Source organism: Octopus sinensis, linkage group LG16 (genome assembly GCF_006345805.1).
Source record: "Octopus sinensis linkage group LG16, ASM634580v1, whole genome shotgun sequence".
Lineage (NCBI taxonomy): Eukaryota > Metazoa > Mollusca > Cephalopoda > Octopoda > Octopodidae > Octopus > Octopus sinensis.
Window position 1 is genome coordinate 42,400,033 of NC_043012.1, and position 12,500 is coordinate 42,412,532.

Here is a 12,500-nt window from a genome sequence, read left to right on the forward strand (position 1 = left end):
CTTGTTAACTAGCTTCCTGAAGATTTCTCTTGAATGAAACAGTTCTAGTCCTGTAGAAGCTCCTTCTATATAATAAATTAATTTTACTCTGCTATGTATTGAGTACCTTATTTACTGTGGTTAACCCCGAATCAACCCGGGACCTACATATATATATATATATATATATATATATATATACATATAGATATATATACATATATATAAATGTAAAAGAGTATATATGTATATCTATATATATAAAATGCGTTGAGTGTCGAGCAATGATCTGGTTTTTGTATTTGAAAGGACGCACACCACGGGAGACTTTTGATGAAATGAAAGTAACTTATGGTAATGATGCCCCATCATATGACCTTGTAAAACGCTGGCATCGTGAATTCAAACATGGTCGGAACTCGGTGGAAACAGCTCCCAGATCTGGTCGCCCCCCTTCTGCGGTTGATGAGGCATCTGTCCGTCAAGTTGAGGCTGCCATTTTGGAAGATCGACGCATAACTATTCGCCAAATAGCCCACGGGGTCAAGATTAGTACCGGGTCTGTGGAAACTATCATTCATGACCATTTGCATATGCAAAAGGTGTCTGCCAGATGGATTTCCAGGTTGCTCACACCTTTCAGAAGCAAGAACGCGTCGAGTGCTCGAGGATGAATTTGGAGATGTGCCATGAAGATGAGTCAAAATTTTTCAAAAGACTGATTACACAGGATGAAACCTGGGTCCATCACTATGATCCAGAGACCAAAGCCCAGTCAATGCAGTGGAAGCACCGTGACTCACCTCCTCCAAAGAAGGCAACCCTCCGCTGACAAGGTTATGCTCACAGTCTTCTGGGACCAGGACGGAGTATTGATAACAGATTTCCTGGCAAAGGGTACCACAATTACAGGAGCCTATTATGCTTCACTTTTGAGGAAATTAAGAGAAACTATCAAAATCAAGAGGCGGGGCAAGATCAGTAAAGGCATCCTCCTCCTGCAGGACAACGTTCCGGTCCACAACTCGCTTGTCGCTAGATCAGAAGCACAGGCGTGCAGCTATGAAATCCTCCCCCATCACCCCTACTCTCCTGACCTTGCACCCTCTGATTTTCACCTCTTTCCAGCCATGAAGTGTTTTTGAAAGGAAAGCGTTTCTCAGATGATGCAGCCTTGATTTCTGAAGTCAGGTCGTGGTTGGAGGACCAAGCTGGGTCTTCTAAAAAATACGGTCTCCAGAGCTGCATTAAACGATAGGAGAAATGCGTAACTCTGGGTGGTTCCTATGTAGAGAAAGACTAATAACTGTGCAAAGTTTCGTTGCTCTACTGCTATGGGAAGTGGGTCAGGGGCATTACTTATTGAATGCTCCTCGTAAGCCAGTAAACATTCAATTATATTTATTTATTAATGATTACAAACATATGTGTAAGTGATCCAAGTAAACGAATTAAATAAGCCAATAAATTTATTGATAGTTTTAACGGACCTGAACAACGCCATTGTTTTCAAATATATATATATATATATATATATATATATATTATATATATATATATATATATATATATATACATATACATATACATACGTATATCATATATATATATACATGTAATATATATACATATACATATACATACGTATATCATATATATATATATATATACATGTAATATATATATATCATATATATATATATACGTGTAATATATATAAATCATTAAATCATTAAAAATGTTTTAGCCCGAAGGCCGCGGCCATGCTGGGGCACCACCGCTGAATGAGCTACACTAATTTGTGAATCCACCTCTGATACGTGGCACTTGATCAACAAGGGAGTTCTATGCTGCTGCCCGCATCCGCGTCTCCTGTCGTGAGGTAGGCTCATCTGGGACTCCCAACAAGAAGAGATCCAGTTTAGTTTTAAAGAAACCCACATCCACACCATGTAAGTCTCTCAGACATTTAGGGAGGATGTTAAAGAGCTGTGGTCCTCTGAAACCCAAGCTGTTGCAGTATCTGGACCTGTATTTTGATGGTGATGTTGGAATCCTTGGCACCATGCAGTGGCGCCCCGTTCTGCGGTTGGAGTAACTTTTAATGCCAAAGTTTGGGACAAGACCCTCCAGGATTTTCCAGATGTATATCACCGCATATCTCTCCCGCCTCCGCTCTAGGGAGAAGAGGTTTAATACCTTCAGTCTTTCCCAGTAGCTGATATTTTGCATTGAGACGATTTTCTTTGTGTAGCGTCTCTGAATTGCTTCGAGTTCTGCTGTTTGTTTTATATTGTGTGGTGACCAAAGTTGGGAGCAGTAGTCCAAGCGGCTGAGGACGAATGTTTTCCATAGGACCATCAGTGTCTCCTTCTCTCTTGTTCTGAAAGTTCGGAGAATCCATCCAGCTAGCCGTCTGCATTTTATCACCAGATTAGCAATATGCATTTGGAAAGATGCATCATTGCTCATGTCAATGCCCAGGTCACGCACTGATTTTGACTCAGGGATTGCAATTCTTCCTGGGCCAGTGTATCCAGTCTTCACGTCATTTACCTTTGTGTGCCAGTAGCGCAGGGCCTGGAACTAACCTGCATTAAACTGCATGTTGTTGTCCTCAGCCCACCTGTATATTGTGTCCAGCTCATGTTGCAGATGCGCAATATTTTCAGGGTTTTGTATTGCGTGGGAGACTTTTGTGTCATCTGCATAGCTAGCAAGGGTGGTCATCGTAGCAACTGAATGCATGTCTGAAAGGGCCACTATGAACATCAGTGGCCCCAAGACAGTGCCCTGTGGGACACCGCTTGTTATTTGCGTTTCCTTGGAGGTGGCTCCATTGCTCACAACTGCCTGTTTTCTGTCTTTTAGGAAGTTGTGCAGCCACTCTCCAAGTTTCCCGCCTATGCCGAGACCACGCAGTTTGTGACAGATCATGCCATGGTCGACTTTATCAAAGGCTTTTGCAAAGTCGAGATATATTACATCCACATTTGAGCCATTTAGTAGCTGTTTCAACACCCAGTCATAGTGTTGCAGGAGCTGTGTTAGGCAGCCTCTACCTGGTCGAAATCCATGCTGGGTGTCAGACAGCAAGTCATTTTCTTCAAGGAACATGATTAGTTTCTTACAGACTATTCGTTCCATGACTTTGCTGATGTGTGAGGTCAGAGAGATAGGCCTATAATTTTTAGCATCTGCTCTGCTCTGCTACCTCCCTTATGGATAGGGCATATTACCCCCTCTTTCAATTTGACTGGGAGCTTACCACTTGCAAGAAAGCTCTGAAAAAGAAGCTGTAGCGGTTTTGCAAGGGCTCGTTTGCACGATTTGAGAAGGATCGCTGGGAATCCATCAGGTCCAGCAGCTGAATTTGTGTCAATCTCATCAATGGCTAGTGTGATATCATCATCTTCGATGTTGATGTACTCAATTTTTGTCTCTTTGGCCGCAGGTAAAGTGGCAAAGAATTCTTCTGGGTTGTTTACTTGCCTGTGTCCTAGAGGTGTAGTGAACACACTTTGGAACTGTTCGTTCAGTATTTCACTTATCCTCGTGGGATTTCCTGTGAGAGAGCCATCTTTTTGGAAGAGAGGTCCTATTCTCTGGTGCACTGTGGCTGTCTCTTTGGCAAACTTAAAGAAAGCTTTAGGGTTTGATTTTATATTTTCTATTACCCAAGCTTCTTTATCTGCTCTCTCCTTTTCATGAGACTGATGTAGACTTTTCTCAGTTTCCATTAGCATTCTTTCGAGCCGAGACTTCTCACCACTTTTGGTGTGCTTGCTCAGGCGGTTTGCAATCCTTGTCCGTCGTCTCATAAGAATCCTCCTTTCTCTAGGGATCCTGTTTTTGTTCTTGTGTGTACTGGCCCTGCACACTGGGACATATTTGTCACATATGGCTTGTATTATGGACATGAAGTGTTTGTGTTTCATGTTTATGTCCGGTGTGGAGAGACATTCAGGCCAATCCTGTTTGAGGATCTCTTTCTCAATCAACTTCCAGTTGGCTTTATGAAAGTTTAAGTTGGAGAGATGGTGGGTGCTTCGTATAGGCTGTGTGTCTACGGGGGCTTTTGTTCCATACATAGACAGCTCTCTTATATTGTGATCCGAGATCATTGTCGGCGTCACATTAACATTATGGATAATATCCATATTGTTTGTGAAGCAGAGATCCAGTATATTATCTGCCCTTGTTGGTTGCAGAACTATTTGCTCCATGAAAGAGGCATTTGTGAGATGGAGCAGGGACTCCACCTGTGCCTGCTGATGGTGTGTCATCCCTGGGAGCATCTGCCCCCCAGGCCATTCCACATTGGGGAGGTTAAAGTCACCCATGAAGAATACACTGTTGTGCTGTTCAAGGTTGGTGAGGACTTCTCCTATTTTTGTTAGGCAGTCTTCAAACATGCCTGAGTGTTTTGGGGCATCTGGTGGGCGATATGTAGTGCATATGACGATATTCAGTTGTCTTATGTGTACAATTTGAGTTTCACATACTGAGTTTGAATATGACAGCAGGACCTGGGGCGTGAGGTCATCTCGGATGTACATTGCAACTCCACCATGGCTCCTCCCTTTTCTATCTGTGCGTATGACTGCATATTGCGGCATGTGTATTTCTGCATCATCTATATCGGGTTCAAGATGCGTTTCTGTGAGTGCCATGCATATAGCTTGATTGCATGTCGCAAGGTCTCTCAGGAATGAAATTTTCTTTTTACAGTTTCCGCGCAGCAGCCCTCCTACATTCAGTAGAAATATTTTTGTGGTGTGTGTGTTGGTGTTGGTGTCTGTGGTGGCCATCCTGCATCTGTTGGAGGTGGCCTTATGTGGTGGTAGTTCCAGCTTTGTGCTTGTAGCCAGGTCAGCTGCTGAACAATTTTTTGTGCCATGCACAAAAAAGATTGCTGTTCAGCTGCCGCCCTTCTCACATCTGGGTGAAGCTGGCCACCTGTTGGGTTTCCGCGCACCACATCTGCATACCGTCTTTCAGTAGTGGTCAGTGCGCTTTTTTCCCTTCTTTTAACTTTTTCTTTTTGTTCTCCCTGAGGGAGGGACCTCTGTCTTGCGTCCGTGCGGTTTTGGTAGGGCCTCCGATGTGCAAAGCGACAGTTTGCACCTTCGACGCCGTACCAGCAGTCCCCCCTCAGGTAGAATTTGCAGATGTTGTTTCTTTCTTTGCCCTTATAGTTTTTGCTGGGGTCCTTTTGTTTTCTCTGGACAGGGTTTCTTTTAGCTTTGATTTTGATTTTGTCGCCTTTTATCTCCTGTTTCCCATCAATATATATATATATATATATATATATATATATATATATATATATATATGTTTCTTTCTCTATCCCTTTATATATATATATATATATATATATATATATATATATATATATATATATATATATACATACATATATATACACATATATAGTTTATTCTTATCGACAGGAAACCTGACTTTTGTGTTTATCAATTCTTATTTAGAAATATTTCAGGAAGGCACAGCGCGATGTAGGGATTCTGAAAGTTACCTTTGTCGAATCTCTCGACTTTCTAGTGATGGGATGTGAAGACGGTAAGATATGTAAGTTAATGACTTGTTTCTTAATTAATTTTATGTGTATGTATAAAGAACCAATGAAGGAGTCTTCCAGTGCGATCAATCAGAAATAGCAGCAAAAACACATACACTCGCACAGCACACACACACACACACACATGCATACACACGCATACATCCACACACATTATTAGGTAAATTACAGTCAGGAAGTCATACCAGTACTTTGGATTTCTTGCAAGATGAGCAGATCTGACAAAATGTTTTCCGAAGGCAAAAAATATGATTTAGCGAAAATATGGCTATACAATTGTATATTAACTCAAAGTTAGATCTTTCAACTAAAGGAAAGGCGACAAAAGTGCCCTATTATGAAGAAATCCATGGTATCATCCTGAGATCCTGGTTAAAATTTATAGAAGCAATAATAATGATTTTTATAATTAATACATGTTTTAAGAACAATCTACTTTTCGGTATTGAGTACTCTTTTTCCTTTTCTATTCGTTTTCCCCAGCGTATGTATAATTATATGTATAATGGTTTCAGTATTAAATCTGTATCAGTACACGAAGTTTAAAGTGCAGACCTGAAATTTTATTCCTATTTTCAATCATTTTCTTTTTTGTTTTTCACTCATTTTCATTTTTCAGCTATATGATACAATTCTATTAGCAACCATATGATATGTACATATATTGATCCTATACACACCTAAAAACCTCATGAATAAAAGCAGATCTCACTAGAGAGACATATGTCTGCCATAAATACATATTTGTTTTATATATGTTATAATATATAACAAGTAAAATTGACTACTTTTCCATTAGTTTAAGTGTTTTGCTGGAAAGGCAGTCTTGAGTGGTATTTCACTCATTTTATCAAAGGCACTTGAAATACATACATATAACCATATATGTATATATATATGAAAGTATGTATGCACACACACGCATACACACGCACGCACGCACACACACACACACACACACACACAGACATATATATGTATGTATATATATATATATATATATATATATATATATATATATATATATATATATATATATATATATATATATATATATATATATATATATATATATATATATATATATATATATTACCGTAATATCAGCGGTAAGCAGTGTTTAGGCATAAGATAAGTTTATGTTAGTTGAAATATGTGTGACATGTTACAACTACTAAAAAGCAAATTCACTGCAGTTACCGTGAGAGAAAAATTCTCTCGTATAGGGAAAAGGTATAAAAACATCATATCTGTCCGGCGTCGCCTCCTGTCAGGATTCCCAGACATCGATGTTTCTAGTTCTGTAGCCGTTATCAATGGGAAATACCTAAGAGAGACAACTCTGAACAGACCTTATTGAAGCTATAGCTTTAATATACATTTTCCAAATCGAACTGTATTCCACAGAATATATATCTCACGTTGATTCTATTACAACCATTTCATTAGAATACCACTTTTAATATAAAGATAAACACCATAACACCATTAAATCGTGAACCACAAGTACAGTTCAGCTGGACATGAAAATGGATGAATTAAGAAAATAATTCTAAAAGTAACATGAGAACAAACTAGAAACATAAGTAAAGACATTAGAAAATATCCTTTAAACTTATCTTTGTGCCTAGTCAGTTCCTATTCCCTAACAAAAATTGTTGCCATGGATCAGTAGGCTGTCTGAATACCTCATCTAGTTTCCTCTTCATCGAGAACTATGTACAGCAATGAATTGATTAAAAACTTACCTGCTGTTTCATTTCCAATGATTGAGCAGCTGTCTCACAAACTTTCGCCTCCTCTCTGTTGAATTATTCTACACCAGCTAGATTAATAAGCATTTCGACGGACAAAGGAAACGCAACACTTGCCTTTCTTTCATTGCTTGCTTTCTCCTCTTTATTCACCCTTATCCTTCTCGTTCCACTAGTAATTTGTCGAGTTTTTTCATAGACTACGGTCCTGGTTTTCAAATAGGACTAACTATGTACATTGAGCCTGAAGGATTGCTTGACCTCATAAAACAATTTGTAAAGACACCAGCCACGAACATCTCAGAAGGTTTCGAATATGTAAAAGCTACACTTCCAAAAATTACCGAGGTAAAACTGAAAAAAGTCGAATTCGTAGATCCGCAGATAGAAGAACTCTTATTGACAACCACTTCTTCACGACACCGGATAAGAGTGAGTTTAAAGCCTGGAAACCCTTTAGGTGGCTCTGCTATTATATCTCTCTCGTTTATACTTTGATATGCACCCTACGAATATTCATGGATTTCCGGGTGTATCTTCAGTAATACGACCTGTTTTTGTTGTGAAAATATACCTGGTTGCCGATACCCGCAGACGGGCTTTAAAAAGCAAACTACAAGTTTCATATCAAAATTTGATTAATAGTTGTGTGCGCATATGCGAATGTGTGTGCGCGCGAGCGTGTTAGTGCGCATATGTGAGTGTGTGAATGCGCGCGCGCGCGCGTGTGTGTGTGTGTGTGTGTGTGTGCTTGTGTGTATGTATATGCACACGCACATACCATCGTATACAAATAACTATGAATGTATTCGTAGATGTTTGGGGATTTGATGTCAGAGCAGCGGAGAAACTACAAAAGATTATCCCCAAGGAAGATAACATAGCAGAAACTAAATATTCGGTTCTCTTAGACAAACAGTCTGAGCTACTGAAAATCAAGAATGCAGTAAGTTGTGATCTATCTTCTTCATCCCCTTTTTATTTTTCTAATGTGTTTTTTGGGCTGCGCGATCGCCAAACGCATGTACGTGTACATATACATGTATCTACGACTATAAACATACATACATACATACATACATACATACATACATACATACATACACACGCGCACGCACACAAACATACAGATACAGACACACACGTTAGATTTACTCATGCCTTTATATAGTCCCATTGCGTAAAAATCTTTGGGTGTGTAGGTTTCAGTAGAATGGAAATTGGGTTTTTATGGTTGGTTGTTATAGAGAGGTGTTTTGAAGATATTTTTTCTTTGATTAGAATTTGGGGTCATGCATTGCTGATAATCAATTCATGTATGTAGAACTTTGTAAAGAAGAGTTTGTTTCTTTTATGTTAGGTATGCACATGGTGTGGCAATATTTTTGTTGCTTTTGATATTATTGTGTTTTTATGCAAGATGGAGACGAATACCAACGTCCCATGTGGTAGACTTGAACAATTATTGTGAGATGCCTCTCTTAACATGAAACATGAAACCAATCATACTTTGGATATCCCATGAATAAAGTATATATATATATATATATATATATATATATATATATATATATATATATATATATATACACTTACATACATTCAAAGGTCGATGTATATATTCATTCAATCCATATTAACGAAATTCTCCATGGTATACAAAACACATACATAGATGCATTCAGCTATATGAAATATATAGCCGAATAAGCCTAAAAAAAACTGTTAAGTATATCCACACCTTATCAAACCATCCCCAAACTGTCATTAAGGAGGTGTGTCGATAAGAATATCTAATTTATCCGCCAATGAAAAAATACTTAACGAGTTTGCACCCCTTTATAATGCAGCAGTAAAAGACAGCGGTTTTAACAGTGAAATATACTATATTAAAAACACAATATTTAAAAACAAATTAGGCAACCAGTTTCCAAATATTACAAATTATAGCGATAACACATATCCTATAAACAACCTCACCGAATATAGAAACCAACAACACATTAGAAGTCACTGTATAATTTTCAAGTATAGCAAAAACGATACGGGGCAGAATAGGAACTATTCTGGGAGGAAACGAGAAATTGTATGGTTTACACCCCACTTCTCCCTCCAGATAAGAAACCCACCTCAGTTATTTTTTAGCATTATCGATAGGAACTTCCCACTTGGTCATAAAAAACAACTAGGACGTATAACATTCTGGATCTCTGCTTCACGAACAATATGGACATCATTCATGATGTGAAAGTGACACCGACATTAGTTTCGGATCACAACATAATAGAGCTGTCTATGCTTGGGCCGAAAGTAACCAGAAACATACAGCCTAAAGGAAGCACCCGAAATCTTTCCAATCTGAACTTCCACAAAGCAGATTGGAAATCGATCCAAAAAGAGATCCTCAGAGAGGACTGGCCGAAATGTCTCTCCTCACCAGACATTGACATAAAACTAGAATGTTTCATGTCTTCTGTGCAAGCCATATGCCAGAAAAATGTCTCGGAGCACAAGGCCAAAGCAAATAGGAGCAAGATTCCAAGAGATAGGAAGATCCTCGTGAGACGACGGACGAAGGTTGCAAATCGACTCAACCAACATCCCAAAAGCAGCGAAACGTCCCGCCTAAAAACAACACTGATAGAGATTGAAAAAAGGCTGCAACAATCCTATGTGAGGGAGAAAGCAGACAAAGAAGCCTGGGTTATAAAAAACATTAAGTCAAACCCAAAGGCCTTCTTTCATTACGCGAAAGAAACAGCCTCAGTACACTACAAGATAGGACCCCTCCTCCAAAAGGATGGCTCCCTCACAGACAGTCCAACTAAGATCAGTGAGACGCTGAATGACCAGTTCAAAAGTGTCTTTACCACCCCGTTGGAAGACAGACAAGTGAACGAACCAGTGGACTTCTTTGCCGCCTCACCTATAACCAGCGAGGCAGTTACAATAGAATACAGTGACATTAGCGAAAAAGATATACTACTAGCCATAGATGAAGCGGACACAAACTCAACTGCTGGTTCTGATGGTTTCCCAGCAATCCTCCTCAAATCGTGTAAACATTCCCAGGCAAAACCCCTCAAGATTCTCTTCCAGAGCTTTCTTACAAATGGCAAACTGCCAAGCAAGCTGAAGGAGGGAATAATATGCCCAATACATAAAGGGGGAAGTAGAGCAGATGCCAAAAACTATAGGCCTATCTCTCTGACTTCACACATCAGCAAAGTCATGGAACGGATAGTCAGAGGGAAACTAATTGCATTCCCTGAAAGAAATAACTTGCTAAGTGACACCCAACATGGTTTTCGACCATGTAGGAGCTGCCTGACCCAGCTCTTACAACATTATGACTGGGTGTTGAGGCAGTTACTCAACAAATCAAATGTGGATGTAATATACCTTGATTTTGCAAAAGCTTTTGACAAGGTGGATCATGGCATGATATGCCACAAACTACGTGACCTCGGCATAGCTGGAAAACTTGGCGTGTGGTTACATGACTTCCTGAATGATCGGAGTCAGGCAGTAGTGGCTAATGGAGCCACCTCTATGAACACACAAATAGTGAGCGGTGTTCCACAGGGCACTGTCTTAGGACCACTGCTTTTTATAGTGGCCTTCTCAGATATGCCCTCAAATGCCCAGATAGTCACTCTGGCAAGCTATGCAGATGATACAAAAGTCTCAAAAAAAACAGAACCCCAGCGATGTTGCACACCTGCAGCATGAGTTGGACTCAATTTACAGATGGGCTGAGGATAATAATATGCAGTTTAATGCTGAAAAATTCCAAGCCTTGCGCTACCAGCATCCAAAACTGAATATTAAACCTACACGGTACACTGGTCCACAGGGAATTTTAATCCCAGAGCCTAAGTCAGTGAGGGACCTGGGTATGGACATGAGTGATGATACCTCTTTCCAAGTGCACATTACCAGGATGGCGACAAAGTGCAGACGACTAGCTGGATGGATCCTAAGAACATTCAGAACCAGAGATAAGGAAATCATGATGGTCCTCTAGAGGACATTCGTCCTCAGCCGCCTGGATTACTGCTCACAGCTATGGTCACCCACCAGTGTGAAATTAACAGCGGACCTTGAAGCAACCCAGAGAAGATTCACAAAGAAGATCGTCTCTTTGCAACAGCTCAGCTACTGGGAAAGGTTGAAGCAGATAAGACTCTACTTCCTGGAGAGAAGACGGGAGAGGTATGCAGTAATATATATCTGGAAGATCCTGGAAGGAATTGTGCCAAATTTTGGCATTGAAAGCTACACCAATGCCAGAACGGGACGACACTGCACAGTGCCAAAGATCCCAGCAATGCCATCACGCTTCAGGACCAGTTACTGCAACAGCCTGGGTTTCAAGGGTCCACAGCTTTTTAATATTCTCTCAAAGAGTCTGAGGAACTTGCATAAAGTAGATGTAGGGGCTTTTAAATCAAAGCTGGACCTCTTTTTGTCGAGTGTCCCAGATGAGCCTACCTCACGGCAAGAGGTGCAAATGAGGGTAGCTATATCAAATTCCATTCTTCATCAAGTGCCACATATTAGAGGAGGCTCCTAGTAATAACAGTGTAGCGCAAAACGGCGGTGCATCAGCATGGCCGCAGGTCTGAGCAGAAACTTTTTTTTTAAATATTATATATATATATATATATATATATATAGATGAGTGTATTTTACCTTGTTAACAATTAACACGGATAAATGAATGAATAGTTACCAGGGCAGCAAAAATCTCACAAGTAAAGATGTTGTAACTCCTTGTTTATAAAGGTTGAAACTTCGTGTTTACGTTGAATATTTGAATAATATGAATAAAAAATGGAGTTAACGCAGGTTTAAACAAGTATTTTTACTTTCTACATATGTTTCAAAAGTTCCACTGATACTTATTCAAAAGAATAAAAGGTATAAACAATGCAATCTTCTCTTCGGGAAAGTGAAAAAACGAAACTTGTCAATACGACATTTTAGCAAAAAATGATGGATTCTTATAGCGATAGACAGAACGCTATTAATATTGTTTAAAAAACGTTATATGATATAACGTCATAAGTAGCTAACAGAAAGAGTAGGGATATTAATAGTGAATGTTAAATATAAAGGAAATTAAAGTCTAAACTATATATAATGATAGAGACTACTTATATGCA

At 39.4% G+C, this 12,500-nt stretch overlaps 1 protein-coding gene across 1 annotated transcript in view; it reads left to right on the forward strand.

Annotated features, from left to right (window-relative positions):
• LOC115220472 overlaps positions 1-12,500 on the forward strand; it is a 159,273-nt gene that overhangs the window by 54,339 nt on the left and 92,434 nt on the right. Inside the window, exons 13-14 of the mRNA XM_029790601.2 lie at positions 5,469-5,568; positions 8,148-8,278. Coding sequence (XP_029646461.1) covers positions 5,469-5,568; positions 8,148-8,278 — 231 coding nt within the window. The remainder of the gene's footprint in view (positions 1-5,468; positions 5,569-8,147; positions 8,279-12,500) is intronic.